Here is a 27,352-nt window from a genome sequence, read left to right as displayed (position 1 = left end):
TCAAGATAAAAAGCTTCTGTACTGCAATGGAAACAATCAACAAAACTAAAAGGCAACCAATGGAATGGGAGAAGTTATTTGCAAATGACATATCGGATAAAAGGTTAGTAGCCAAAATCTATAAAGAACTTAAACTCAACATCCAAAAAACAAATAACCCAATGAAGAAATGAGAAGACATGAATAGACACTTTTCCAAAGACATCCTGATGGCCAACAGACACATGAAAAGATGCTCAACATCACTCATTATCAGGGAAATACAAATCAAAATCAGTCTGATTCCACCTCACACCAGTCAGAGTGGCTAAAATTAACAACTCAGGAAACAACAGATGTTGGCAAGGGTGTGGAAAAACAGGAACCCTCTTAGAACTGTTGGTGGGAATGCAAACTGGTGTAGCTGCTCTGGAAAACAGTGTGGAGGTTCCTCAAAAAATTAAAAATAGAATTACCCTACAACCTAGCAATAGCACTACTAAGAATTTATACTACTAAGATACAGGAGTGCTGATTCATGGGGCACATGTACTCCAATGTTTATAGCAGCACTTTCAACAATAGCCAAATTATGGAAAGAGCTCAAATGTCCATCAACTGACAAATGGATGAAGAAGATGTGGTTTAGATATACAATGGAACACTACTTGGCAATGAGAAGGAATGAAATCTTGCCATTTGCAATGTGGATGGAACTAGAGAGTATTATGCTAAATGAAATAAGTCAAAGAAAGACAGATATCCTATGTTTTCACTCGTGGAATTTGATAAACTTAACAGAAAACCATGGGGGAAGGGAAGGGGAAAAAACAGAGAGGGAGGCACACCATAAGAGACTTAAATACAGAGAACAAAGTGAGGGTTGATGGGAGGGGTTTAGGGGAGAGGGGAAAATGGGTGATGGGCATTGAGGAGGGCATTTGTTGGGATCAGCACTGGGTATTGTATGTAAGCGATGAATCATGAGAATCTACTTCCAAAGCCAAGAGCACACTGTATACACTGTATGTTAGCTAAATTGACAATAAATTATATTTTTTAAAGAAAAATAGCCAAATTATGGAAAGCGCCCAAATGTCCATCAACTGATGAATTAAAAAGATATACACATTCATACATACATACATACATACAGTGAATACTACTCCGCAATGAAAAAGAATGAAATCTTGCCATTTTGCAACAATGTGGATGTACCTGGAGGGCATTATGCCAAGCAAAATAAGTCAGTCCGAGAAAGACAGATATCATATGATTTCATTCATATGTGGAATCTGAGAAACTCAACAAATGAACATAAGAGAAGGGAAGCAAACTGTAAGAGACTCTTAAATACAAAGAATAAATGGAGGGTTGCTGGAGTGGGGGAAGGCAGGGGGATGGGTTAAATGGGTGATGGGCATTAATGAGGGCACTTTTCGGGACAAGCACTGGGTATCATACGTAAGAGATGAATCACTAGAATCTACTCCTGAAGCCAAGACTAACTTGAATATCAATTAAACAGAAAAGAAAAGAAATACCATACAATCCAGTAATTCAACTACTGGGTATTTACCCAAAGAAAACAAAACCACCAGTGTGAAAAGACAGGTGCGCCCCTATGTTCACTGTAGCTTTACAATAGCTAAGAAATGAAAGCTAACCTAAGTGCACACTGACAGATAAATGTATAAGATGTGGTACACACACAGGAATATTACTCAGTCGTCAAAAAGTATGAGATCTTGCCAAGTGTGACAACATGGATGGACCCACAGGCCATTATGCTAAGTGAAATAAGTCTGATAAAGACAAATACCATATGCCTTCACTTACATGTAGAATCTAAAAAACAAAACAAAGAATCATAAATAGAGAAATGGTGGGTGCCAGAGGGGATGGAGTTGAGGGGATAGGTAAATTAAGTGAAGGGGATTAAGAAGTACAAAATTCCACTTACAAAATAAGTCACAGAGGGTGAATTAGGTGAAGGGGATTTAAGAAGTACAAAATTCCACTTACAAAATAAGTCACAGAGATGAAAAGTACAGCACAGGAAACATAGTCAATGATATTGTGACAACAGTGTATGGTGACAAATGGTACCCATATCCATCATGGTAATAAGCACAGTGTGATGTACAGAATTACAGCTGAAATATAAGATTGTACAGCAACTATAATTTAAAAAGATGTTGTACATTCAAGTTTATATTGGTAATAATTGAGAACTTTTAATAGCTTTAAAACGTGGACTGCCAGTTCTACAATAGAAACTTTTTAAAAAGTAACCACTCGACGTGTAACAAATTACCCTATTATCACAAACTTCCCTCTATGTAAAATACATTAATGCATTATCCAAAACTCATCAAATAGGCTCATTCTATAAAGAAAATTGCTCTATTAATTTAAACCAGTAAATCTAAAACCAGTGAGTGCCATCTGGGTTCCGAATCAGATGAACACACTAAGGAAGGGGGTTTCATCAATCAGAGGGCTAACATCTTCGTGTCAAAAGAGCAACAGCTGAAGCAGAAGGAGATCTAGAAGCCACAAGGAGACCAATCTTTGATGTCTTTTACTTTCTACTTTTCTATCAGGGCCTAATATACATAGTAAGCCTACATATTTTAAGTGTACAGCTGCATGATCTTTTGCATATTAATTCACCCACATTACCACCACCTAAATCAAGACACAGAATACTTTGAACTCCCACGAAGTTTCCACTGTGTCCCCACAAAGGTAGCCATTATTCTGATATTTAACACAAAGGATTAGGGTAGCCCTTTTTTTTTTTTTTTAAATATTTTTGAGACAGAGACAGAGTGCGAGCGGAGGAGGGGCAGAGAGAGAGAGGGAGACACAGATTCTAAAGCAGGCTCCAGGCTCTGAGCCGTCAGCAGAGCCCAACTCGGGACCTGAACTAAAGTCGGATGCTTAACTGAGCCACCCAGGCACCCCTAGGTTAGCCTTTTTGAACTTCATATAAATGGAATCATGAAGATTCTTATTTATTTTTTATTTATAAAGGTTCTCTTTTGAAGTGTTTGGTTTCTTTGCTCAATTTTACATCTGTGAGATTCATCCTTATTGTTGTATGTAGCAATAGTTCATTCTTTGTCATGACTATATACTATTCTATTATATAACTATGCCTCAGTGTATTTACCCATCCTGTTTGGGGGACTATTATGTATAAGGAATTTAACATTTTTGTATTTGTCTTTGTTGGGAACAAATGTGCCCATTTATGCTGGCCAATTACAAAGTCTTAGAATATGTATGGACTAATCTGCTCAAACGCTAAACTATCACTTTTTCCCCATTAAGTATGAGGCTTTCCATATCATTCTCTTAATAAGAGACCTTTAGATAATAAATTCAGGTAGCCCTAAATGATCTTCCACCCATTATGCAACTGAGGCAGCGGCCAAAACAATTTATAAACTACAAATGAAGAACTTGCCAGTTACAAACCAACTAACTTCCATTTCCTCTGCCACATCAGACAGAACTCACGCTATTCAGATTGAAACAACAACTCTGGTCAACTAAGGACAGTTATAACCAACAGCTGAGGATGAGTAAGTGGTTACTTATGGGCTTCTGAAAAACTAGGTATTTTTCCATGCATTTATCTCGAAAGCTATTTAATCAAAATCTTGGGAGTGGCAGGGTTGCCTGGGTGGCCCAGAAGGCTTCACTAGTAAATTCTATCAAACATATGGAAAAATAAACAATCCTACACAAACTCTTTCAGAAAACAGAAAAGAAAGTAACATTTCCCAACTCATTTTATATGGGTACTATCACTCTGATACTAAAGCCAAAGACATTAAAAAAAACTTCAGTATCCCTCATGAACACAGACATGAAAATTCTTTTTTTTTTTAATTTTTTTTTAATGTTTGTTTATTTTTGAGAGAGAGAGAGAGAGTGTGAGCAGGCGGAGGGGCAGAGAGAGAGGGAGACACAGAATTTGAAGCAGGCTCCAGGCTCTGAGATGTCAGCACAGAGCCTGACGCGAGGCTCGAACTCACGAACAGTTGAGATCATGACCTGAGCCAAAGTGGGAAGCTCATCCGACTGAGCCACCCAAGCGCCCCATAGACACGAAATTCTTAACAAAATATTAGCAGACTAAACTCAGCAACATATAAAAAAATATTATACACCATGACTAAGTGGGGTTCATTCCAGGAACACAAGATTAGTTTAACACCCAAAATTCAAGTAATGTAATACAACATTTATACATATCTTAAACATATCTCAGAGGTTTAATACAAAAAAGGTTACTTGTATATTTTAAACACATCAAGGGGTGCCTGGCTGGCTCAGTCGGTGGAGCATGCGACTCTTGATCTCAACAGTCTTGAGTTCAAGCCCCCACATAGGGTGTGGAGCCCACTTTAAAAAAAAGAATAAAATAAGAACATCAAATTGCATATTTAGATAACTTTGTACGGATCTTCTAGAAGTCAGTATTTACATGCCAAAACTTACATCCTAAATTATTTAAAATGTTTAAACTACTGAAATTTACAATGACCAATTTCAGATGCCAACTTAAATGTGTAAGAGATACATAGACTTTCTAATGTTTTGGACACTAAAAAAAGTTTTAAGACCCTGAGTAACAAGGGAAAAAGAATCACTCATGTCAATGCAACTCAGACAACCAATAAAAAATTACTTCAGACAAGCAACAAAAAATTACTTTTGAAAATTTGACAAATTCCAACGACTTTTAACTTGTACCCCCAAATTAATTTACTGTTTTAGAGTACCCAGACATAAACCTTATATTCCAGGAGAGAGCTAATCAGTGCTAAGGTCAATCTTCCTTTCTTGTCCTAGATTCTATGTTCTCTTAATGCAATCTGCCACCACAGTCCCACGAGTTTTTCTCACAACCTAGCCATGCCACTGATTCAGATGATTGAAACTCCACTTCTTTTTATCACATGAACCCCTTCCAAGTTACATCTACCTTCTTTTTTTTTTTTTTACATCTACCTTCATTACCTGGTATAATTGTATTTTTTGTAACCTAACTGAAATTTCTCACATTTGTATGACCATTTCGTTTCATTAAACTGCACTGGGCAAATCTTGAGATTAACCAGATGATATTTTCTCTCTTCACTTCAAAAAGGTAAAAAAATCTGATAAGCACACCTTTCAGATAAGGCTTGAAATACACGCTGTATATAAAGAAAGTGATATAGCCTCAACTCACCAGAATCCCAACTGTAAGTTGTATTCATAAATCAAACCTTTCCAGACCTGGAGGCTCAAAGTCATGACTCCATCTAACTTTACCACAATCTGGCAAATTCCCCTATGTCATCCACCAGGTCATCATAAAAAAGATGTAATGAACGCCTTCTAAAATCCTGACACACTACCACTACATTCCTTTGAGACACCAATTTGAAGTTCCTGTCCTGTTGTTCTGGATGAATTTATAACTCTAGCAACCCTGCTCCTCTGGCTAGGATACATTTCCACTTTGAATTCTCAGAAGTCACAAATATCTTAAACATTTTCTAATCCAGTATTTTTCAAACTACAGGTGTTTGGCGGTCAGACCTGTTGGCAGTCAATTTAGTGAATAGCAATCAACTTTTTCTTTCGATGAAATAGAAAATGTCAAGGGGCATCATATGTAGAAAGGGTAAACTTTTGAGGGGTATGTCGTGTGTACTGTGCCCATGCTGGGAGCACACACGGAATCATGATGTAAACTGTATCTAACTGTGGGTCCCAGGTCAAAAAAGTTTGAAATACCCTTTGCTAGTCCCACAGCCCTACCCCCACAAGGAAGTTCCACCAAAAAATTCTAAGTGATAAAAAAGTTACGTTATTTGTAACCATCTTTATTTCATTGAGAGAAACCAACAGATAGGAATTTTGAACTCAGTACCCCTAATCTGCCATTCATAAAAAAAGACTAGAATCCATCTGAGGTTTCCAGTTGAAATAGTGACCTGCTCACAGACAGTCATTTATGTTCTGATGGTCTTACTAGACCGATACCTGACAGCGGACCGAAATCTCTGTAGTCTGTGGCTAGGTAAGAGTAGAAAAACCATTCCAGTTCCTCATCCGCAACCACAGGAGAGGATTGTTAGGACTCCTCCAAGCTCTGGAATTGGAAGATTCATTGAAAGCCAACTCGCCAACCAGGCGAGGACGACGCCTCGCACACGCCAGAACACTTGAACCACTCAACAAGCCAAATGTTGATAAATTCAATCAACAGCACAGAAAGGGTAGTTAAAGAAGCTCAGGCTTAACACCTACGGCTGTAAAGAATCAAGAGGCTGCGCCCCGGCGGGTATCGTTAACTTCTCGGCCACCTTTCCCTCTCAGACCCCAGTTCACCTCTGTCCTCAGGCTATCAGTCACGGAGGTGGCACCCGCGCTGTTCCATGCCACCCTACTCCATTGTGCAAAAGGACACTGAGGCATGGAGCAAAGAGTGGGCTAGCTGCCCCGGCCATCAACGAGGCTAAACCAACAGCCTAGGCCGCTAATGCCTCCCCCCTCCCACGCTTCCCGGGCTGTTTAGAATCCTGCTGCCCTCCGCCGCCCACCTCAAACCACACCCCCTGAGGCAACCCCTAGGACCTGGCCCCCGGCTCGCGCCCGCCTCTATAAAAGTCTACAAGGCCCGGAACCCCGAAGCCTAAAAGCAAACCCTCTTGGCAACCCCGGAAGCCCCCTCCCGCGAGCGCCCGTACCCCAGCCGCCCCGCCGCTCCCACCTCCAACGCCGTCTGCCTGTCGCCGCCTCCGCACACCGCGCCAAGGAGACCCTGCAACACGAGGAGACCCAGAGGCTGATAAGGGGCTTCTCCACACCCACCCCCACAGTCGCGGCCGCCGCCGGAAGCGCCCCGCGTCTCCACGCCACCGCCGTGAGGTCACTTCCGGCGCGACGCCTTGGAAACCGGAGGGCAGGCAGTTGAGGGGCGGAGCTCCCGGGAAATTTGAGAGCCTGGAAGAGCGCGGCGAATGCCCGCGCTGCGGCCTCCGGAACCGCGCCTGGGCGTCCATTTTGCGAGCCCCGCCTGCTCACGCGGGGTAGGGGCCTGGTTGGAGTTGGGGCCCTGACCCACTTTCCGGCCCAGTTGTGATGAAAAGTTCCAGCTTTCTCTCCAGACCCCTCGGGCTTATCGCCGCAGAAGAGCTGAGGACTTTGGGGAGGAGGGGGTGCCTGGTGGCGTGGACGTCGGCGTTTGATCAGTTGTAGCTGTGGGACGCAATAAGTAGGCCCCCGCAACGGATTAAAGGAAACAGATTCCCCTTGCGGTTGATCTGCTTCAGCTCATTTTGGAGTTAGTGCTAGTCAATGTGTACTTGAGTGCCGCTCCCCCCCCACACATCCCAGTACTTGGTACATGGGTAAGTGCCTTTTAGAGCATTGGTAGTCTTGGTTTTGAAAAAAAAAAAAAAAAAAGTAGGCGTTTAAGACCATGACTGAGTATAATGAGGGATTTTAGACCTTTCAAGTTTGCAAGGTCATCTTAACACCTGATGCCACGTTTGAGAACCACTGCTTGGGCAGGTAGCAAAGAGTAGGACAGTGGTTCCAAACATGGCTCTACAAAATCAGTTGAGGAATTTAATAAAATTTTCTCTCTCCAGGGAGTGCCTTCCCCTCCCCCATCGCAAGAGATTCAGTTTTCATAGGTCTGGAGGAGCTCTGACGTGTGTGTGTGTGTGTGTGTGTGTGTGTATTATTTTAAATGTTCTTTACAATCAATTCTTTGCACATCCCAGATTTGGGAGCCATTGCTGTATGAAACTCAGGGTTGAGTTTTGTTCTAGCTCTACCTTTTGTTTTTTACATATATAATTTTTTAACGTTTTATTTATCTAAGTAATCTCTACACCCAAGGTAGAGCTTGAACTCATGACCCCAAGATCAAGAGTTGGATGCTCCTCTGACTGAGCCAACCAGATGCCCCTACCTTTTGTGTTTTTTTATGACAGCTGTGTAACTTGAGATAAACTGGAGATAATAACTTAACAAAATTGCTGTAAAATTGCACCCGAACATGATTGGTATTCCTAAAAAAAAAAAGGTGGTTAATTCTCTTGTGCCTTCTTTTGGTTAAGTGTTCTATAGTCCACTTGGAACCATCTTTTAAATTCACAGGTGAAGTCAGTCGTAGAGGCCACTTTTAGGCAACAGGCTTGAGCAATGGAAACCTGAGTAAGGTACAAGGTGACCACCCAGCTGAATGCAAACAGGCACATTAGGCAACCAACCTCAAAACAGCCATAGACCCTAGCTGACTAATGGGCTACTTGCAACCGGGCACAGGTACCAAAAAGGGAAAATTCTCTATGTTGCCATACTTCCTCACTCCCTCCCCCTTAAGTACAACCCTCCTCCACTGCCTTCTCACGGACAGTCTCTCCTTTGCTGTCCTGCCCGCTGCTCTCTTGCAGTGTATTCAATAAATGTCTATCTCCTTTGTTCTGCCTTGGGTGAATTCTTTCACCTCCTGCACTACCAGCCTCCACCCAATCTGGAGGCCCCACATCAGCCTTCGGTCATGTGGTTGTTCTCTGCTGCCCCATCATCTTGCACAGTGCTTGCCAAGAGTAGGTGCTAAAATAAGTGTCTGTTGAATGAAAGAAAGAATTGTCCTAAGACCCCCTGCATAGACTGCCTAGAGCTCAAACTGGGAAGCTTTTAGTAAGATCTGAAGCCCTATTTGGTCAGCCATTAAACTTTGGAAATGAGATCAACTGCCTTAATTCCTCTGCTGAATTGCTCTGCTTAGCAAAAACAGTGTATTGGTTTTGAACTTTGACCTCATGGAGGGATCAGTCACCCATCTTTTAATGCTTTTACACATTGAGTTTCTCATTTGGCCTAACTGGAGTGGCAAATACATTCAGAATTGTAAAGGGGAACTTTGTTTTCTCTAAACTATGTCTTCATTCTTCTTTCTCTAGGGCTGGTTGTCTGAGAACCACAAAGATTCTCTCTGAGAAAGGGATTGTTTCCCTTCCTGACCTGAGCACAGAGAAGTTGCTTTCATTGAGTTCTTTCAGAAACCACAAACCAGTGGCATTGGGCAAAGGTTGTTTAAAATACACATTCCTGGGGCGCCTGGGTGGCGCAGTCGGTTAAGCGTCCGACTTCAGCCAGGTCACGATCTCGCGCTCCGTGAGTTCGAGCCCCGCGTCGGGCTCTGGGCTGATGGCTCAGAGCCTGGAGCCTGTTTCCGATTCCGTGTCTCCCTCTCTCTCTGCCCCTCCCTCGTTCATGCTCTGTCTCTCTCTGTCGCAAAAATAAATAAACGTTGAAAAAAAAAAATTTAAAATACACATTCCTAAGTCTTACTCTCAGTCTAATTCACTGACTCTGGGGTAGGATCCAGTAGTCTGTATTTTAAAAGATTTTTTTAAAGTTTATTTATTTTGAGAGTGTGTGCAATTGGGCCAGGGAGGGGCAGAGAAAGAGGGGGAGAGAATCCCAAGCAGGCTCCAAGCTGTCAGCACAGAGCCAGAAACGGGGCTCCATCTCAAACAGTGAGATCAAGACCTGAGCCAAGATCTAGAGTGGGATGCTCAACCCACTGAGCCACCCAGGTGCCCCCAGGAGTCTGTATTTTAACAAACTCCTCAGGGAGTTCTGATGCTGGTGGCTAAAATATCATACTTTTGGAGGCACATTAAGTTCTTTGCTTAATGTTAGATAGCAAAGCCTCCTAGGACCACCATTCCCTCCCCAAGCCTCCGACCACCATCCCAAGCCAAATCCCACAGAAATTGACAAGGTTTACTCCTCCAAAGCCAAACTTAGTTCTTTCCTTTTTCATCTTTCTCCTTCTGCTCTGATGGTTCGTACACTAATGCATATCCAGTTTTACACAAGAGGTATGTTCTCTCAATAGGATCTAGAAGTGGGGTGTTCATTAATTATACAATAAATTCAAATTAAAGATTATAATTTTACATAATTAGGGGAGAGGGGAAGTCCTGCTGTAACACTGTTCCAAACACCCCGTTTTTGCTACAACCACCAGCTATACAGATTAACTCTCCATGTGTTAAATTGAACACTAGTTCGGACAAGAAATACCATATACCCAGAACATCTTGTGGTACAAGAAAGCACGGAAGGTGTCAGACTACTAGGTTTTTGCTAAAAGAACTTGGAAGCTAACTTAAGAAGCTCCCACTGGTCAAAAGTAGGACAACTGAGCATCGATGAGAACAATGGAAATTCATCGAATATATTAAAATCTGTGTGTTACTAATGATAATTTTATTTTTTCAAGTTTTATTTAACTTTGAGAGAGAAAGAGAGCGCAAGCATGGGAGGGCAGACAGAGAGGGAGAGAGAGAATCCCAAGCAGGTTCTGCACTGTCAGCACAGAGCCCAATGCAGGGCTTGAATCCACAAACTGAGATCATGACCTGAGCTGAAGTCAAGAGTCGAATTCTTAACCAACGGAGTCACCCAGGAGCCCCACTAATGATAATTTTGAATAACTTAATTGGAACCATACTTAACCACACACCTGGCACTCCTATTTACTCAAATGAAATTAAAGCCTGTATTCACATAAACACTGGTACACAAAAATTGGAAATAACCTAAATGTCCCTCAACTGGGGAATGAATAAACAAGCTATAGTAGGGGCGCCTGGGTGGCGCAGTCGGTTAAGCGTCCGACTTCAGCCAGGTCACGATCTCGCGGTCCGGGAGTTCGAGCCCCGCGTCAGGCTCTGGGCTGATGGCTCAGAGCCTGGAGCCTGTTTCCGATTCTGTGTCTCCCTCTCTCTCTGCCCCTCCCCCGTTCATCCTCTGTCTCTCTCTGTCCCAAAAATAAATAAACGTTGAAAAAAAAAAAAAAAGCTATAGTAGACCCATGCAAACAATAAAAATTAATATATGAACAAAATGAATGAATCTCAAATGCATTATGTTAATTTAAATTCAGACTCAAAAGGCTATATACTGTATAATTCCCCAAGACAAGGAAGTAGGGGAGGGGGTGCTAAAAGTAAGCATGGGGTTTTCTAGATATAATATCTAGGCTGAGATATAAAGAATGAAAAGGGAATTATTAGGTGATATAGGAAGGTCATTCCAGTAAAGGGAGAATTGTATAGAAAGCCAAGGAAATGTGAGTGAATCACAGCCCATCCAGGGAAATACAAGTCGCTCAACTTGAATGGAACGTATATGTAAAGGGAGGAAGTGATGACAGATTGATCTGGAAACGTAAGCAGAGCCAGATTCCGAGGAGCCTTCCATGCCATAAGGAGTTTGGATTTATCCTAAGGGCAATGGGAAACAAATGAAGAATTTGAAGCAAGAGAGTATCCTAGTCAGACTTGTATTATGGAACATGGACTTGAATGAAAACTGGGTAAACTCAGATGAGAAATGTTGAAAAGCCATGGTAAAGCACCAGCAAGTGGGGCTGATGAGGTGACCACAGACAAATTATAAAGATGCTCAGGAGATAGATCAACCGCCAGCTTTATGGCTAAAGCAAAAGATTGTTTGGCAGTGCTATTTGCTCAGATATGGACTCGAAGAGGATGAAGAGGTCGTGGGTAGGCAATAAGAGAAAAGGGGGAAAAGATAGAGGATAAATTCAGGTCTGCATATGTTGAGTTTAAGGTGTGTGGGAGCAGTGAAAATCCTGAGACTTGGGAAATTGGGAGCCTTGCGCTAGACTCCACGCTTTAGATGGTCCACACTCTGGAACTCCTTAAGCCAAACCTTCCTCTCTGTGGCTAAGAGGGCATGACTACCCAGAGCTCACACACCCCTCTTTCAGCCCTGCTGTATTTCACATTCCTAAGATTCCGAAATTCCTTTCCAAATGGCCTGAGTCCACTTTCAGCCCATAGATAAGCATCTTGCCCAGGTCATCCTGATGGTGGACCTCACTGCCATTGTGCAATACCCCTAGGCCCAAGGAGTAGACAAAAATGTGGCTGCTTGGGAGGGGTGTGGATGGAGCTTAGAAATTCAGGCTGGAATTTTCCCCCATGTGGATCTGAGAAACCCCTCATAGCGTGGGGTAGAATAGGGATAGGAAGAAAAGGGAAACAGTTCAGGGATCTCCATGTGTGTTAGGAGTGGGCCTGCTGTGAGGCATCTGGTAGGAAATTGGAAATGTGGATCTGGGGCTCGGGAGAGATAGAAAAGATTTGGAAGTCATCAATAACCAGGTGGTACTTAAAGACCCAATAATGGATGATGTGGTCCAGGGATGCCATACAGCAAGGGAATAGTCAAGGGCCAAGGACAGAACTCTGATGAACACCAATATTTAAGAGATACACAAAAAGAGAGAATGATTCAGAGGAAATTGAGAAGCTGCAACTAGGAATACAAAAGAAAATTCAGCAGTGGGTAATGCCAAAGAGACCCAGAAAAGTGACCATTTTTTTTTAAAAAGAGAGAACTTTAAGAGAATAGTTAACAGTGCTAAGTACTGCAAAGAGCTTGAATCAGAGGAAGACTGAAAATGTCCATTAGATTTAGTAACTAGGAGGTCCCTGGTCATTTTGACAGGGGCTTTATGAGGGAGTGAAGGGGCCAAAAGTCAAATGTCAGTGGATCAGGAGAGAATGGGAGATGAGCAAGTGGAAGCAGTGAGTGTGGACAATTTCAGGAAATTTAACTATGAAGGTAAGAAGTGAGACACAATAACAGTAGTGGCAACTGAAAATAATAATCATTCAGTGACAGAATTTACTACTCACCGAATCCTCTCGAAGACTTCCCAAGTTCCCAAGTTATAGAACTCCACCAGGTACTGCTGCTGGTTGGAGAGTTATCTGAACTGGGTAGACCTTACCTGACCAGCAGAGTCAAATTTCTGGGAGCCATTGTAGATGGCTCAGTGGGCAGCACCCACTTGCCTCTCCCAACATATGGAAGGGAGTTTTAACAAGACTTACTTTGCCTTATTGCCCTGTGGGCCACACTAATAATCTCTAATAAAGGCATCAACCAGTAGAGAATTAACTCTTAGGTCAAGAACAGCACGGCACTAATCTGCAGTTTTTGACTTGACAGTATGTGTTATGGAAGTCTAGAAGGGTAAAGCTGAAGGGTGCCTGGGTGGCTCAGTCAGTTGAGCACCCAACTGTTTTTTTTTTTTAATATTTATTTTTGAGAGAGAGAGAAAGACAGAGTGTAAGCAGGGGAGGGACAGAGAGAGGGAAACACAGAACCTGAAACAAGCTCCAGGCTCTGAGCTGTCAGCACAGAGCCGGAGGCAGGGCTCTAACTCACGAGCCAGGAGATCATGACCTAAGCAGAAGTCAGATGCTTAACATACTGAGCCACCCAAGCGCCCTCCTTGTTGTTTTATTTAAAATAACCTAGGGGGTGCCTGGATGTCTCAGTTGGTTAAGCGTCCAACTCCTGATCTCAGTTCAGGTCTTAATCTCTGGGTCGTGGTTTCAGGCCCCGCATTGGGCTCTGCGCTAGCTATGAAGCCTACTTGAAAGGAAAAAATAAAGGGGCGCCTGGGTGGCTCAGTCGGTTAAGCGTCTGACTTTGACTCAGGTCATGATCTCACGGTTTGTGGGCTCGAGCCCCATGCTGGGCTCCATGCTGACAGCCCAGAGCCGGGAGCCTGCTTCTGATTCTGTGTCTCCCTCTCTTTCTGCCCCTCCCCTGCTTGTGCTCTGTCTCTCCCTCTCATAAGTAAATGAACATTAAAAAATTTTTTTCAAGGGGAAAATAAAAATTAAAACAACCTAAGAGTTTAGGAAAAGGCAGCTAGGAAACAAAAATTAGATTTTCAAGAATTGAGGGGGGGCGCCTGGGTGGCTCAGTCGGTTAAGCGTCCGACTTCGGCTCAGGTCACGATCTCACGGTATGTGAGTTCGAGCCCCGCGTCGGGCTCTGTGCTGATGGCTCAGAGCCTGGAGCCTGTTTCAGATTCTGTGTCTCCCTCTCTCTCTGACCCTCCCCCATTCATGCTCTGTCTCTCTCTGTCCCAAAAATAAATAAACGTTGAAAAAATAAATTAAAAAAAAAAAAAGAATTGAGGGGGCATTTACACAGGTGAGGCAAAATATAATTTATTGTCTGAGTAGAGTATGCAGAGGACAAAGGATATTATTTAGTTCTTCATCTCTAGAACAAGCTGTATATTCCAGGCCATAATATTCCTTTAGGAAAAAGTCCCCTTTTTCCTACCATATTTAAATTGAATATTTTAAACTGACACCATTATATGAATACATTTAAAGATTTAGTCATACCCCACAATGTTGGAAGACAATATTAAAGTTTCCATTTTTAATCTTAAAATATGATTGATTTTATAAACATATTATTAAGTAATGTATATCACATTAGCTTTGCTATTTTTTTTTAACTTTTTTTATTTTGAAAGAGAGGGGCAGCATGAGTGGGAGAGGGACAGAGAGAGAGGGAGAGAGAGAGAATCCCAAGCAGGCTCCACACTGTCAGTGCAGAGCCCGATGTGGGGCTCCAACTCATGAACCAAAAGATCAGGACCTGAGCTGAAATCAAGAGTCAGACGCTTAACTGACTTAGTCCCCTCCTCCCCCACGGGCGCCCCAGCTTTGCTACTTTAAGTTAAACTTGTACAAAGTAAAGATTTTTCCCTGACAAACAAAAGCTGAGGGAATTCACCCCCACTAGACCTGCCTTGCGAGACATACTAAAGGGAGGTCTTTAAGCTGAAACAAAAAATGCTAGTTAGTAACATGAAAGCATATGAAAATATACATCATACTGGTTAAAGGTAAGCACATAGTCAAATTCAGAACACTAATACTGTAATATGGTGATGTGTCAACCACTTAATTCTAGTATAAAGGTTAAAAGGGCATACACTTACTGTGATGACTACCGAGTAACGTATAGAATGGTTGAATCACTACATTGTATAGCTGAAACTAATATAACACTAATTACATTTAATTCTACTGGAATTAAAGAAAGAAAAAGGTTAAAGGACAAAGTGATTAAAATAGCTATAGCTACAATAATTTGTTAATGGATACACGATATAAAGAGATGTAAATGGTGACATAAAAAAACAAAAGCAGGGAGTCAAAGAAAGAATAGAGATTTTGTATGTGGTTGAAGTTAAATTGTTATCCATGTAGGGGCACCTGGGCAGCTCAGGTCATGATTTCGTGGTTCGTGAGTTTGATCCCCATGTTGGACTTGCTGCTGTCAGTCTGTCAGTGCAAGAGCCCGCTTTGTATCCTCTGTCCCCATCTCTCTCTGCTCCTCCCCCAATTATTCTGTCTCTCTCTCTCTCTCTCATTCTCTCTCTCAAAAAATAAATTTAGAAAAAGCGCTAAAAAATAGCAAATTGTTATCCACATAAAATAGACTGTTACAAGATGTTTTATGTAAGCCTCATGGTAACCACAAATCGAAAACCTACAGTAAGATTCACAGAAAATGAAGAGAAGGAAATCAACGCATACCACTATGGAAAATCATTGATTCGCAAAGGAAGGCAAAAACAGAGGAAGAAAAACACAAGGGAACTACAAAATAGCCAGAAGGGTGCCAGGGTGGCTCAGCTGGTTAAGTGTCCAACTCTTGATGTCGGCTCAGGTCATGATTTCAGGTCGTGATCTCCTTGAGGTCATGAGACCTAGCCCCAAGTCAGCCTCTGCGGTGGGCGAGGAGCCTACTTGGGATTCCCTCTCTCTCCCCCCCATCCCTCACTCTCTCAAAATAAATAAATAAACATTAAAAACAATAGTCAGAAACCAATTAAGAAGATGGCATTACTAAATCCCTGTCGATAATTATTTTCTTTTCCTTTTTTAAAAAATTTTTTAGTGTTTATTTATTTATTTTGAGAGACAGAGCATGAGCAGGGGAGGGGCAGAGAGAAAGAGAGAGAGAATCCCAAGCAGGCTCCACTCTGTCAGTGCAGAGCCCGATGTGGGACTCGATCTTACAAACCATGAGAAAAGAATCCTGTACCCATTGGCAGTCACACCCCATTCCTCCCACCCCTCAGCCCCTGGCAACCATTGATCTGCCTTCTTTCTCCATGGATTTTCCTATTCTGGACATTTCATATAAATTAAATCATATAATATGTGGCATGTATGTAATATGTGGTCCGGCTTCTTTGACTTAATGTTTTCAAGGCTCATCCATGCTACAGCATGTATAAATGCTTCTGATACAATCCTTTTTATGGCAGAATAATATTCCATTGCGTGGATATACCACATTTTATTTATCCACTCCCCGGGTGATGAATATTTGAATTATTTCCAGGTTTTTTTTAGCTATTATTAATAACACTGTTATGAACATCCATATGCAAGTTTTTGTGTAGATATATGTTTTAATTCTCTTGGGTATACACCTAAAAATAGAATTGCTAGATTATATGGTGACTCTGTGTTTAGCCTTTTTAGGAACTATTTCCCAAAGTGGCAACATCATTTTGCATTTCCACAGCAATGTATGATTATTTATTTTCTTTTAATTGGAGTATAACTGACATACAATATTGTATTAGTTTCGTGTGTAAAAGACAGTAATTCAACATTTGTATACATTACAAACTGGTCACCACAATGTTTAGTTACCTTCTGCCACCATACAAAGTCAATGCAATGTTATTGATTATATTCTCCTTCACCACGTCATACCCCTCACCCCTTTCCTGTCTGGCAACCACTACTCTGTTCTCTCTGGAGAGAACAGATGAGTCTGGATTTTGTTTTGTTTGTTAGCTTGTTTTGTTTTTTAGATTCTGCTTATAGGTGAAACTATGCAGTACTTGTCTTTCATTGTCTAACTTATTTCACTTAGCATAGTGCCCTCAAGGTCCATCCATGTCATTACAAATGGCAAGATTTCATTCATTTTATTCTATTCTCTCTCTCTCTCTCTCTCTCTCTTTCTCTAAACACACACACACACACACACACACACACACACACACACACCTTCTTTATCCATTTATCTGTCAATGGACACTTAGGTTGCTTCCATATCTTGGCCCTTATTAAGTAATGCTACAACAAACATGGGAATGTATATTTTGAGTTAGGGGTTTTGTTTTCTTCAAACAAATACCCATAAATGGAACTAACAGATCCTATTGTATTTTTTAAGTTTATTCATTTATTTTGAGAGAGAGGTGAGGGGCAGAGAGAGAGAGAGAGAGAGAGAATTCCAAGCAGGCTCCACACTGCCAGCACAGAGCCAAACACAGGGCTTGAACTCCCAAACTGTGAGATCATGACCTGAGCCAAAATCAAGAGTCAGATACTTAACTGACTGAGCCACTCAAGCATCCCTGTTAATTTCTTAAAATTCTATACACTTAATATTTTTTTAAGTAGGCAGCATGGAGGCCAACATGGGGCTTGAACTCAGGACCCTGAGATCAAGACCTGAGCTGAGATCCAGAGTAGGACACTTAACCTTTAACCAACTGAGCCACCTAGATACCCCTATACATCTTTGAAGTCTCTTTCAATTTACAAGTTTTCCCTCCAATTCTTTCTTTCCCTTACAAATTTTCTGTTGAATACCCCAGGCCTTCAGACCTGTAGCATCCCAAGGTCTGAAATTTACTGATTGCACACTTATGTTTCTGTCTAGCATGTTTCTTCATCTTCTATATTTATTGCAAGCTGGAAGCTGGATAAAGCTAAGTTATTAGACTTTTGTTCAATCCCTCTGGCAATACGGTTAGCAGTGTTGGGTTCTTTCATCAGGAAGCACATATTCTGGTTTTCTTTCATTTTTAGGATGCTAGCAGTTGTTCGTGCAATGCCCAGATCCATTAATTTGTTGGTGGCTGTAAAGTAGTGACATCTATTATTTCTTTTTCATTTATCAATTGGAATACTCAAGAGAGCTTCTTATCTACTATTTGGTTGTCTGTAGGTATGGGTCATATAGGAAAGGTAGGATAAATACTTAATATTTTGCCTTTGTTTCTCTCTTGTTAAAATACTGAATTGGTTCCTCTGAAGGTAGCCAGCTAATTAAAAAATAGATACATAGATGCTTATGAACTCGTGGATTCAAACACATCTGATAGATTTTAATCAATGGCCATTATTGTTGTTGACACTCAAATTGCCCTATCTTTGGCTCGCTGGAGCCTTTTCAGTTGGCTCCTGAATAGAATGATCCACTCTTGGTAGTCTTTATGGCTTTTGCTGTCTGGTATGAGCAGCTGTTCCAGGCTCATTTTTTATATTTCCTGCCTCAAATCTGTAACCAGCATTTCTCCAAGAAGTGGAGATTACCTGAATGGTAATCTAAGCATCAGGGATGCTCATTGCTATGAGTTGGTCATTGATTCTAACACGTAGAAATACACACACACACACACACACACACATACATACACACACACACCCCCACACACAGTTGACCCTTGAACAACAGGAGTTTTAACTGTGTGGGTCCACTTATACATAGTTTTGTTTTGTTTTGTTTTTTATAAATACAGTACAGTACTGTATTTCTCCTCCTTATGATTTTCTTAATAACATTTTCTATTCTGTAGCTTACTTCATTGTACAAATACACTATATAATACATATAACATACGTTGACAGTTTATGTTATGGATAAGGCTTCTGGTAAACAGTAGACTATCAGTAGTTAAATTTTGAGGAAGTCAAAGTTATACACAGATTTTTTACTGCATGGGAGTCAGTACCCAGAACCCCCACATTGTTCAAGAGTCACTTGTATATGTACATATATACGTATATGTATACTAACATTTTCTATATTATATCTCTACCTTCTTTTTTTCATACCAAAAATCCTAAGTCTTGAGGATACATGAATAATGCATGACGAGTGAGAATGCATGAGGATGATGAATTTAGATATCTTCATTATTAATTACTCATTTATTTTACCCCCCCATTAAACTATAGTCTCAAAAAGAAATACTAATATTACCATTAGCAATATGATTACTGAGAACAGTTACATAAATTGTTTTTCATATGCTATCCCCATGTCTCTCACTTTTCTTTTAGAACAAAAGTCAGAAAACTTTTTCTTTTTTACTGTTTTAATCATTTTAAACTGCACAATTCAGTGGTTTTTAGTATATTCACAACATTATACAACTCTTACCACTATCTATTTCCAGAATATTTCCATCACCCCTAAAAGAAATGCCTGTACCTTCCATTTCCCCCACGCCCTCTCCCCAGCAACCAGTAACCTACTTTCTGTCCCTATAGATTTACATGTTCTAGACATTTCATATAAATGGAATCATACAACATGTGGTCTTTTGTGTCTGGCTTCTTTTACTTAATGTGATGTTTTCAAGGCTCATCTATGTTATAGCATACAATACGAGTTATTTTTTAAGTAAAAAATAAGTCAATAAGGGGCACCAGGGTGGCTCAGTCCTGGTTAAGCGTCCAACATCCAACTGTGAGGTTCGGGGGTTCAAGGCCACATCAGACTCTGTGCTGACAGCTCGGAGCCTGGAGCCTGCTTCGGATTCTGTGTCTCCCTCTCTCTCTGGCCCCCACCCCCGCTCATGCTGTCTCTCAAAAATAAATAAAAATGTTAAAAATAAAAATAAAAAAAATAAGTCAATACAAGTAAGATTGGACACCAAATGCCTCATTCCCTACATAAGCAGGCTCACTCCAGCTGATTTCAGCTTGTCCCTTGCAGTAGCCTGAAGCTTTTGGTACATTGGCTCTATCTACTCCTGTATAGCAACTGCTGGTTGCTTGAGGACAAAAGCTAGGCTGGAGGTCACATCCTAAGATGTGTTATCCCTCAGTCCGTCAGTCAGAACAGCTCCTGGTTATGTGGGTCCAGCCTCTGTCCATACTGGGCACCACTAACTACTCTGACATCCCAAATGGACAGGGACTTTCAGTGTTGAAATCTGGGTCACAGCCTGCTTGTGGGGCCCAATGACCAAAGGCCTCGTTTTCCAACTGTGACCAGCCTTGGGTTCCAATAAGGCAGCAGGACCTAAACCGGGCATGACTAAGTGAGGAGCAGACCACAGCTTCTGAGCTGAGAACCTTCCTTCTCCCCCCACACTGTGACTAGAGTCTTCCCTGTTGGGCTTGCAAATCTAATGCCATGAGACCCAAGTGAGATTGCCTCTCGTTCCTTGAAGAGGGATCTGCGTAGATAGCCCCAAGATGTGCAGCAGCCCCTCTCCACACCCAACGAGCCCCAGCTCTGAGCCTCACCTTCCTGGGTGATCTGTCTGATAGAGCCCAAATCACAATGAATTATATGATGTGTTTGTCAGTTTGTTCTTCCAACCAGTTTGGGAGGACTTTGAAGGCAGAGACCATGTTTTATTTGCTTTATACCCCCAGTGCCTGGCTACAGAATGTACTTCATCAACGTGTGATCAGTTAGAGAAGGAGGAAGACAGTGTAGGGATAGAGTCTTGTGCCCCAACTGGATCGCAAGCTTCCTGAGAGCCATGGCTTCACCTCTTCACTGACTCCTTTTCCTTTTCTTTCTCCCACACTAAAATCCAACATGAGCCTGGGCTCAAAGTGGGCATATAGAGGAGTGATGGCTTCATTCCAGATTCAAAACATTTACACCATAGGACTTCTGGATAATATCTTTATTTAGCTTAGGTAGAAATTTCTTACACATTTCTGGATACTTGGGTTACAATGTTCTCTATTGCACTCAATAAACTGTTCTTAAGCTCTTGCGTATGATAAATGAAGGCATGCCAGTACAATGCAGGCTAAAATATAAACTTCTTGCATATAAACATTTTTTAAAGGCATTTTAATATTGGGCATAGAGACCTGACTCAGGTGCCTGAATCTGGGCACTCCCTCTGTTCTCTGCTCCTCTTAGGCACAAGCCCCCAGCCCCTCCTGGACAGGAACAGGGTCCTTGCGAGGCCAGGATGCAGCCCTGTTCCTGCCTGCAGGGAGAACAGAAGAAGGCATCGCAGTGTCCCAGACCCATGTGGTTAGACTGCTCAGCCTTATTCAATCTGGGAGACCACCTCTGTGCCTAAGCTCCCTCTTCCCTTCACTCTTGGCAGCTCCCAATTGTCAAAGAGATTAGACAGGCCCTGATGTGGCCTGCTCTAAATGTCTCTCAAACCAGTCAGTCCCCACAGAAAGCCAGCCAGCCACTGGGTTTAGAGGCTTCTAGAGAATTCCCTCAAGGTCTCCAGGGGCCTGAGGACCTCCTAACCCTACCAAGCCTCCTGCCTCAAGCACAACTCTGGAAGGCTCCATCTGCTCCTTTTTTGGCCCCTGCTGTGTCCATTGTCTGTGGTCAATATGCAAAGGAGCAAGTCCAGGGTGGGGGGCAGGCATGATCCTTCATGCTTGCCTGCAGCCCAGACAGCAAAACTCAGCCAGACCAATATCTGTGGGTTTCAGGCCAAGGTTTAGACCGCCCCCCCCCAGACCCCAGGTCAGCCCCCTGGCCTGGCTGCCCAGACAGGCCAGGTAGATAGAGTCTAAGCTGCAGGGCTCTCAGACCCCTAAGTGCGCATCCGCACTTGGAAGTGCTCACAGCGGGCATGCTTCATGGTCAGCCCATAAATAGGGGTCATATCCACCTTCGTGCCCTGTGGCACACTGAATTCCACCTGCTGCAGCAGGATGGCCAGGAAGAGAAAGACCTCCAAGCGGGCAATGGTCTCACCGATGCACTTCCTCTTGCCCAAACCAAAGAGAATCACCTTCTCACTCAGTGCCTTGTTGATGGTGCCATCAGGAGTGAGAAATCGTTCTGGTCGGAACTCAGATGGGTCACCCCATAGCTTCCTGTAATCAGAGACAGGCAGCTGAAGTGGTAGCCTGGGGACTCCGAAGCGTCAAGTGGGTTGAACCCCAGCCCCAAAGAGTAGGAGATGGGCAAGTGGCCCAGGGACAGCTTGGGACAGGGTAGGGTTTCCCCTGCCTCCTCTCAACTTACTGGTCATGGTTGATCTGCCACTGGTTCACAAAGACACAACGCTCCTTGGGGATGTAAAAGCCACTCAGACTTGTGTCTTTTGTGGTACTGGGGAGGAAGGAAGCTCAGTCAAGCTCAGGGCTACAAAGAGATCTCCCTGCCCCCCATACATGTCCTTTCCACCAGCCCTGATCAGGTACATGGTCTGGAGGAAGGGCCAGGATCAGAGAGGAGTGGATGCATGGGGCCTCACCTATGGGGGATAGTGAAAGGGACGAAGGAGGTATGTCGGAACATCTCCAGGATGAATGCTTCCATGTAGGGCAGCTGGAGTCTGTCAGAGAGCTGGGGCTGCCGCTCCCTCCCAATCACTGTGTCTGTAGAACATAAAGGACCATGGATGAAGGGGCTGCCTGGAAGAGGCAAAACCCTCTGTCTTGTTAAAGGAAGCCACCGCCTACCCAGCTCCTTCTGGATCTTTTCCTGTACATTGGGGCTCGTCACCAGGTACATGAGGCACCAGGAGATGGCAGTTGTGACTGTGTCAAATCCTGACCAGGGAAAAACAAAGGGGAAAAAAAATCAAATGCTTGGCAGGTCAGGGCAGTTGGGCACAGGAAATGACAATGGGGTAGCTCATACCAGCTCCGAAGAGGTCCGAGACAACATTAACAATCTTCTCGTCGGACAGCTGGATATTGGCATTCTCGTCCAGCCTCTTGTCCTGACAGTGCTCAATCAGACTGTCTGTGATATCCCGAATGTGACCCTGGGTGGGGAAAGCCCACAGATGAACAAGATCCCAAACCCAGAGCTACCTCTCCATCTGGGCCTGGTTCCTCACCATCCCTAGTACCTTTGTTCAAGAGGTGACTTCTGTACTCCTACGCTGCCGTCCCAGCTTCCCACACCTCTTCAAGGCTCCCTCCTGCCCAGAGTACTGGTGGCCCCAACTCAAGGGACACTTGAGACAGAGGTGTCCTCTGGATATGCTCTTTACCCTTCTCTCTCCCATGAGGCCAGGAGATCAACTTTTTAACTCTCCCTGGTCCCCAGAACAACTGGCCTAGGGTTCTGCACAGACTGGCTGTTCAGTAAATATTGCTGTCTGACAGAAGGAAAGAAAGGCTAGCCAAGGAAAAGTTCCAATTCCCCACCAAGGATGGAGTCCACTGTACCACTGGCCTCAAAACCCCAGGGAGGAAGGTCCCTGAGAGCCTACCAGACTCCCCCCCCCACTGCTCCATTTATCTCTGACCTTCTGGCCCCAACCCTACCTGCTCCCCACCACCCACCCGCCTCTCCCCAGCCTGTACCTTCTCAAAAGTTTTGTAGTGTTCCTTGACCATCTTATGCATGAAGATGGAGAACTTCTCATTCACGTCCTTGAAGAAATCCAGGGCAGGGTTGGGTAGGTATCGAAGGATGGGGAAGAAGTCCACAGGGTTCCCAGAGGCAGTGCCATCCCCGAACTCATTACTCAGGTTGACTAAGCTAAGCAGCTCTTGGTCATCATGGTCATAGCGCCGGCCAAAACACATGGCGCAGATGACATTGGCCACTGACACCACTACATATCTGTAGGGGTCAAAGTGCCCAACCTTTGCCATCAGCTCCTGGAACTTGCCAATGAGGTACTCAGCCTCCTTGTTCACGTGGTCTTCCAGGTAGCAGGAGGATGAGGAAGCCGGGTCTGAAGCAATGGAGAAACTCTTCAGGGCATTCTGGGCCAGGCGCCTGCGGGTAGCCCACACCGGTCCAGAGTCTGGGCTGAAGGTCATGCTTTGGCCCTCAGAGATCAGAGTGAAGCTGTAGAGATCGGGCCGCCCCTTGAAATCGTCACCCTGACGCACCAGGGCCTGCCGGATGGTGTCCAGGCCGCTGAGCACCAGCACGGGTGTGGAGCCGATGCGGATTTGCAGCACATCCCCGTAACGCTGGCTCAGCCTTGCCAGCACCAGATGTGGGTTCTTCCCCAAGGTCAGCACGTGCCCGAGCAGAGGCCAGCCCCAGGGCCCTGGTGGACTCTTCAGGCCTTTGGGAACCCGAGGCTGCCAGGCCTTGACCACCCAGAACACCAGGCAGAAGACAAAGGAGGCCAGGAGAAGCTCTGTGGCCGAGATGGGGATGGAGAGTCCAAACACAGACAACATCATCAGTGTAGAGATCTCAAGATGGCTGCTGAGAGGTGGGGCGAGAAGAAAAGATGAAGATATCAGAAGGGGGGATGTGAGGAACCAGCATCTGAAAGTGTCAGCATACTAGTCAAAGAGAGGGGAAATCTTCCTACCCAGAACAGCCAACTGGATATGAAGGAAAGGAGGAGAGGAGAGAAGCTGTTTGTTGAGCTGCCACTGTGTGCCAAGAATTTCACTGCCATTCATTCAGTCCTGGCCACCGCCTATAAGGTAGACCACAGTGAGGCTCAGAGAAGGTAAGTAACTTGTACAAGGTCACACCGTCAGGAAGTGTTGGATCCACACTCCCAAGTGCCCAATTTCAGAATCCCGCTGCACCAATCTGAATGGGTTTTCCAAACATCAGTCTGTGATTCCCATATGGCACCTGTACTGTTATTTATTTTGTGCTTTTCTAAGACCAACTGAAGAAAAACAATTTTTATTAGTTGGCTCCATGCCCAGCATGGAGCCCAATGCTGGGCTCAAACTCACAACTGTGAGATCAAGACCCTGCGGTCAAGACCTAAGTTGACATCAAGAGTCAGATGCTTAACTGACTGAGCCACCCAGACACCCCGCTAAAATCAACTTTAAATCTACCCACTGAGCATGATTCCACAGACATCTGCGTGAAAGAACAGGTTTGATTTTTCCCCCTCATTAAGCACATAATCAATATACGTCACCCCCAATCCCCTTGAATACTACCCACCACACTTGGGGAAACACTGCCATCAGGAGAGCTAGAGATCGTGGGCTTCTTTTGCCTCATTTCACATTTGGGGAAATTGACCTCCAGAGGGGTCATTGACTTGATTAAAGTCACCCAGCACTCACCAACAGAGCCAGGACTCAGACTTCTTATGGAAAGTTCCCTGGTAAGTTTTCAGCTCCTGTCACAGAAACCTCTCTTTGAAGAGTGGCCAGATTAATCAATGAAAAGGTGTTTTTGTTTTGTTTTGTTTTGTTTTGTTTTGTTTTGTTTTGTTTTTCAGAACCCTCAGTTTTTTTACTGCTCATTCCCAGGGTCTAGGGAATCCTGCCAGACCAGACCTTGGGAGGGGAGAAGGGACTGGAAGACCACTGCCTAAGCCACACTACTAAGCCTCAGCTCTCTGAGTTCAACTGACTCATAGTTTAAAAGCAGTTGGAGACAAGCTACATTGAGGTTGCTGGTCACAGAGGTCCAGGCCAGGGTTTTTGTTGGGCTCAGTTCTCAATAAATGAGTAGTCAGCCTCCCCCACTTACCAGTCACCAGAGAGCAGAGAATAAAATGGAAAGCCCCCACCAGATAAGAGCTGCAAGAAAATGCTAGACTGGAATAAGGGAAATTAGGAATCAATCTAGATTTAACAGAGGTGAAGATAATACTTTCTCTCTAGGCTTGTTCTAGAAAGGGTGCACAAATTCATGGAGGATTCTCCTCAAGATATTGGCCTCTGACTGGGGTAACTGCCAGGTGCCCTGGACTGGAGATGAGGAGACTGAGTATTCCAGGTTCCATGGCATGGCCTTGGACTTGTCATTTTGTCTTTCTGGGCTCCAGTTATATCACCTGAGAGAGGGGGTAGGATATGATCTCCGGTTCAGGGTGCCCAGCTAGATCCCAGAGAAAGAAAACCCACATCTGACCTGCGGAACCTCACGGTCTGACTAGTGAGGTTTCCCCACAGGAGAACTACCCAGGATGGGAAGATTGTCTGGCTCCTACCTTACCCATATAGCCATCTCTCTAGGGCAGCCCCCTGGAGAAGCTGGATCTCAAAGCACACTCAAGCCCTGACCCTGAGTGAACTAGAGACGAGCCTTGGTGTGCCACAGTGTTCCCTTCTGCTCACCAGGTGCCCCAAGGACCTCTAGCCTTAGTGAGATGGTAAGAGGCCAAGAGAGATGTGATTGGTGAGTTTTCAGGGACTGATATTCCAGCTCTCTACAGCTAGCAGCCTTTCACACTGATTGCCCCTGCCCAGTACAAGCCAGAGAAGGCAGTCAATGAGATAGGGAAGGCCCGGGGCAGGGCCCGGGACTCCTATTCAGATCTGCATCTTTTGTACTGGCCAGCACATCTTGGCTCTAACAAGCCATGCCTTGGGAGGGTAGAGACAGCCAGGCGTAGCCTACAGACAAGGCAAGGTACAGCTGGTAAGAACCCAACCTTCCCCTCCATCCACTCTGACCACCCTTGAAGAAGCCCTCTCATCACACTGCCTGACAAAAGGGCTGCACATGATCCCAGCTTTTCACAGTTGTGTCCGTATCCGAGCCTCCCAGGTGACCCTAATGGGGAAGCCCCAGGGCATTCAGGGAGTCAGTGGGAATGGAGCTGGAGACTAAATCCTGGAGTCCTTGGAGGGGGGCCATCTAATATCTAGAATTCTGGCACCAGCTGTGGGACCTTGGGCAATGCCTGCCCTTCCCCCTGGCCTCAGTTTTCCCACTACAGAGCTGGAGAGCCTGGTCATCAAGGATCCTCTTAGCCTCCTTTTTTGAGGTGCTAGACCGGTGGCCACCTAGGAAAACCTGGAGGCATCAAAATGTCCTTTTTGTTGGGAAAGGGAAAGCCATAAGCTCCCAGCACTCACCTGTGGCTGTGAGGAGTACTGAACTCAGCTGAGATGCGTGGTCTCTTAAGCCAGGACCCCAAAGAAGATCAGGGAAGACTCCTAGACCTGTCACCTTCAGGATGAGAGTGAAGTCACTTCGACCTTTATAAAACAGCTTGCACGCTTGGCCACGCCCTCTGGAGCTCGAACAGAGGAAGGGGCGGGCTGGGGGGGGGGGGAGTGGTCTCTCTAGGATGGAGGGAAAGGAGGGAGGGAAAGGGAAGGAAAGGGGGATGGTAAGTGGGGGAGAAGACAGGATTGGGGGAACTCAGAGGGACTGGTAAGAACCCACTATGGGCACTCCTCATCCTAGTGCCGGCACGTAAAGGGGTGAGGGCTGGGGACACCTGGGACCCCAGTTCCAAGGTACCCCATGGACAGCACAGAGGCCCGCTGAGGTGGGAATTTGAAGGAGAAGTCCCAGGACACCCCGAAGACACGGTATTGGGAGACCTCCATCCCCGGGCGCGGGGACCCCTCACCCTAATTTTTGCATGCACTGGAACTTGCAAGTGCTTGCAAGTGCCTCCCCTCGCTACTAGTTGACAGGGGCCCGGCAGGCGGGGCCAGGCTGTCGTGTGATGACCTCTTTCCCCCGGGTTACTGAGTCCGGGCTCGGGCTCGCGTGAGAAGCGCGGCGACCCCAGCCT

The 27,352-nt window shown here is 44.4% G+C and overlaps 2 protein-coding genes across 4 annotated transcripts in view; both read right to left on the bottom strand.

Annotated features, from left to right (window-relative positions):
- EDC3 (enhancer of mRNA decapping 3) overlaps window positions 1-6,893 on the bottom strand; it is a 60,614-nt gene extending 53,721 nt beyond the window's left edge. For both annotated transcript variants that reach the window (XR_006961223.1, XM_047074807.1), the window contains exon 1: window positions 6,761-6,893. The gene's annotated coding sequence lies outside the window, so the exon portion shown is untranslated. The remainder of the gene's footprint in view (window positions 1-6,760) is intronic.
- Window positions 6,894-20,602: 13,709 nt separating this feature from the next.
- LOC124508019 (cytochrome P450 1A1) lies at window positions 20,603-26,779 on the bottom strand. Of its 2 annotated transcripts, XM_047074410.1 has the most exons (7): window positions 26,682-26,779; window positions 23,235-24,096; window positions 22,561-22,687; window positions 22,380-22,469; window positions 22,172-22,295; window positions 21,940-22,026; window positions 20,603-21,788 (listed from the first exon to the last, which is right to left on the bottom strand). In XM_047074410.1, the coding sequence occupies exons 2-7, from the start codon at window positions 24,072-24,074 to the stop codon at window positions 21,503-21,505; spliced, it is 1,554 nt and encodes a 517-aa protein (XP_046930366.1). In that variant the 5' UTR covers window positions 24,075-24,096; window positions 26,682-26,779; the 3' UTR covers window positions 20,603-21,502. The 2 variants fall into 2 exon arrangements, with proteins under 2 accessions (XP_046930366.1, XP_046930367.1); XM_047074411.1 differs by lacking the exons at window positions 21,940-22,026; window positions 26,682-26,779 and having other exon boundaries at window positions 21,503-21,788; window positions 23,235-24,071.
- Between the last annotated feature and the right edge of the window lie 573 nt (window positions 26,780-27,352).

The sequence above is a fragment of the Lynx rufus genome, unplaced genomic scaffold, assembly GCF_022079265.1.
Source record: "Lynx rufus isolate CCGP_SWC_20201006 ecotype Redwood Valley unplaced genomic scaffold, mLynRuf1.p SCAF_13, whole genome shotgun sequence".
NCBI classification, from domain to species: Eukaryota; Metazoa; Chordata; class Mammalia; order Carnivora; family Felidae; genus Lynx; species Lynx rufus.
This window is presented reverse-complemented; position numbering and strand designations above follow the sequence as displayed.

What these genes read in the sequence shown, in the direction of transcription:
- LOC124508019 (XM_047074410.1), bottom strand. Translation starts at nt 24,074, where the DNA reads ATGATGTTGTCTGTGTTTGGACTCTCCATCCCCATCTCGGCCACAGAG. An exon ending in CTCGGACCTCTTCGGAGCTG is followed by an intron (nt 22,470 to 22,560) that starts GTATGAGCTACC and finishes TTCCCTGGTCAG; the next exon opens with GATTTGACACAGTCACAACT. An exon ending in AAAGATCCAGAAGGAGCTGG is followed by an intron (nt 22,296 to 22,379) that starts GTAGGCGGTGGC and finishes TATGTTCTACAG; the next exon opens with ACACAGTGATTGGGAGGGAG.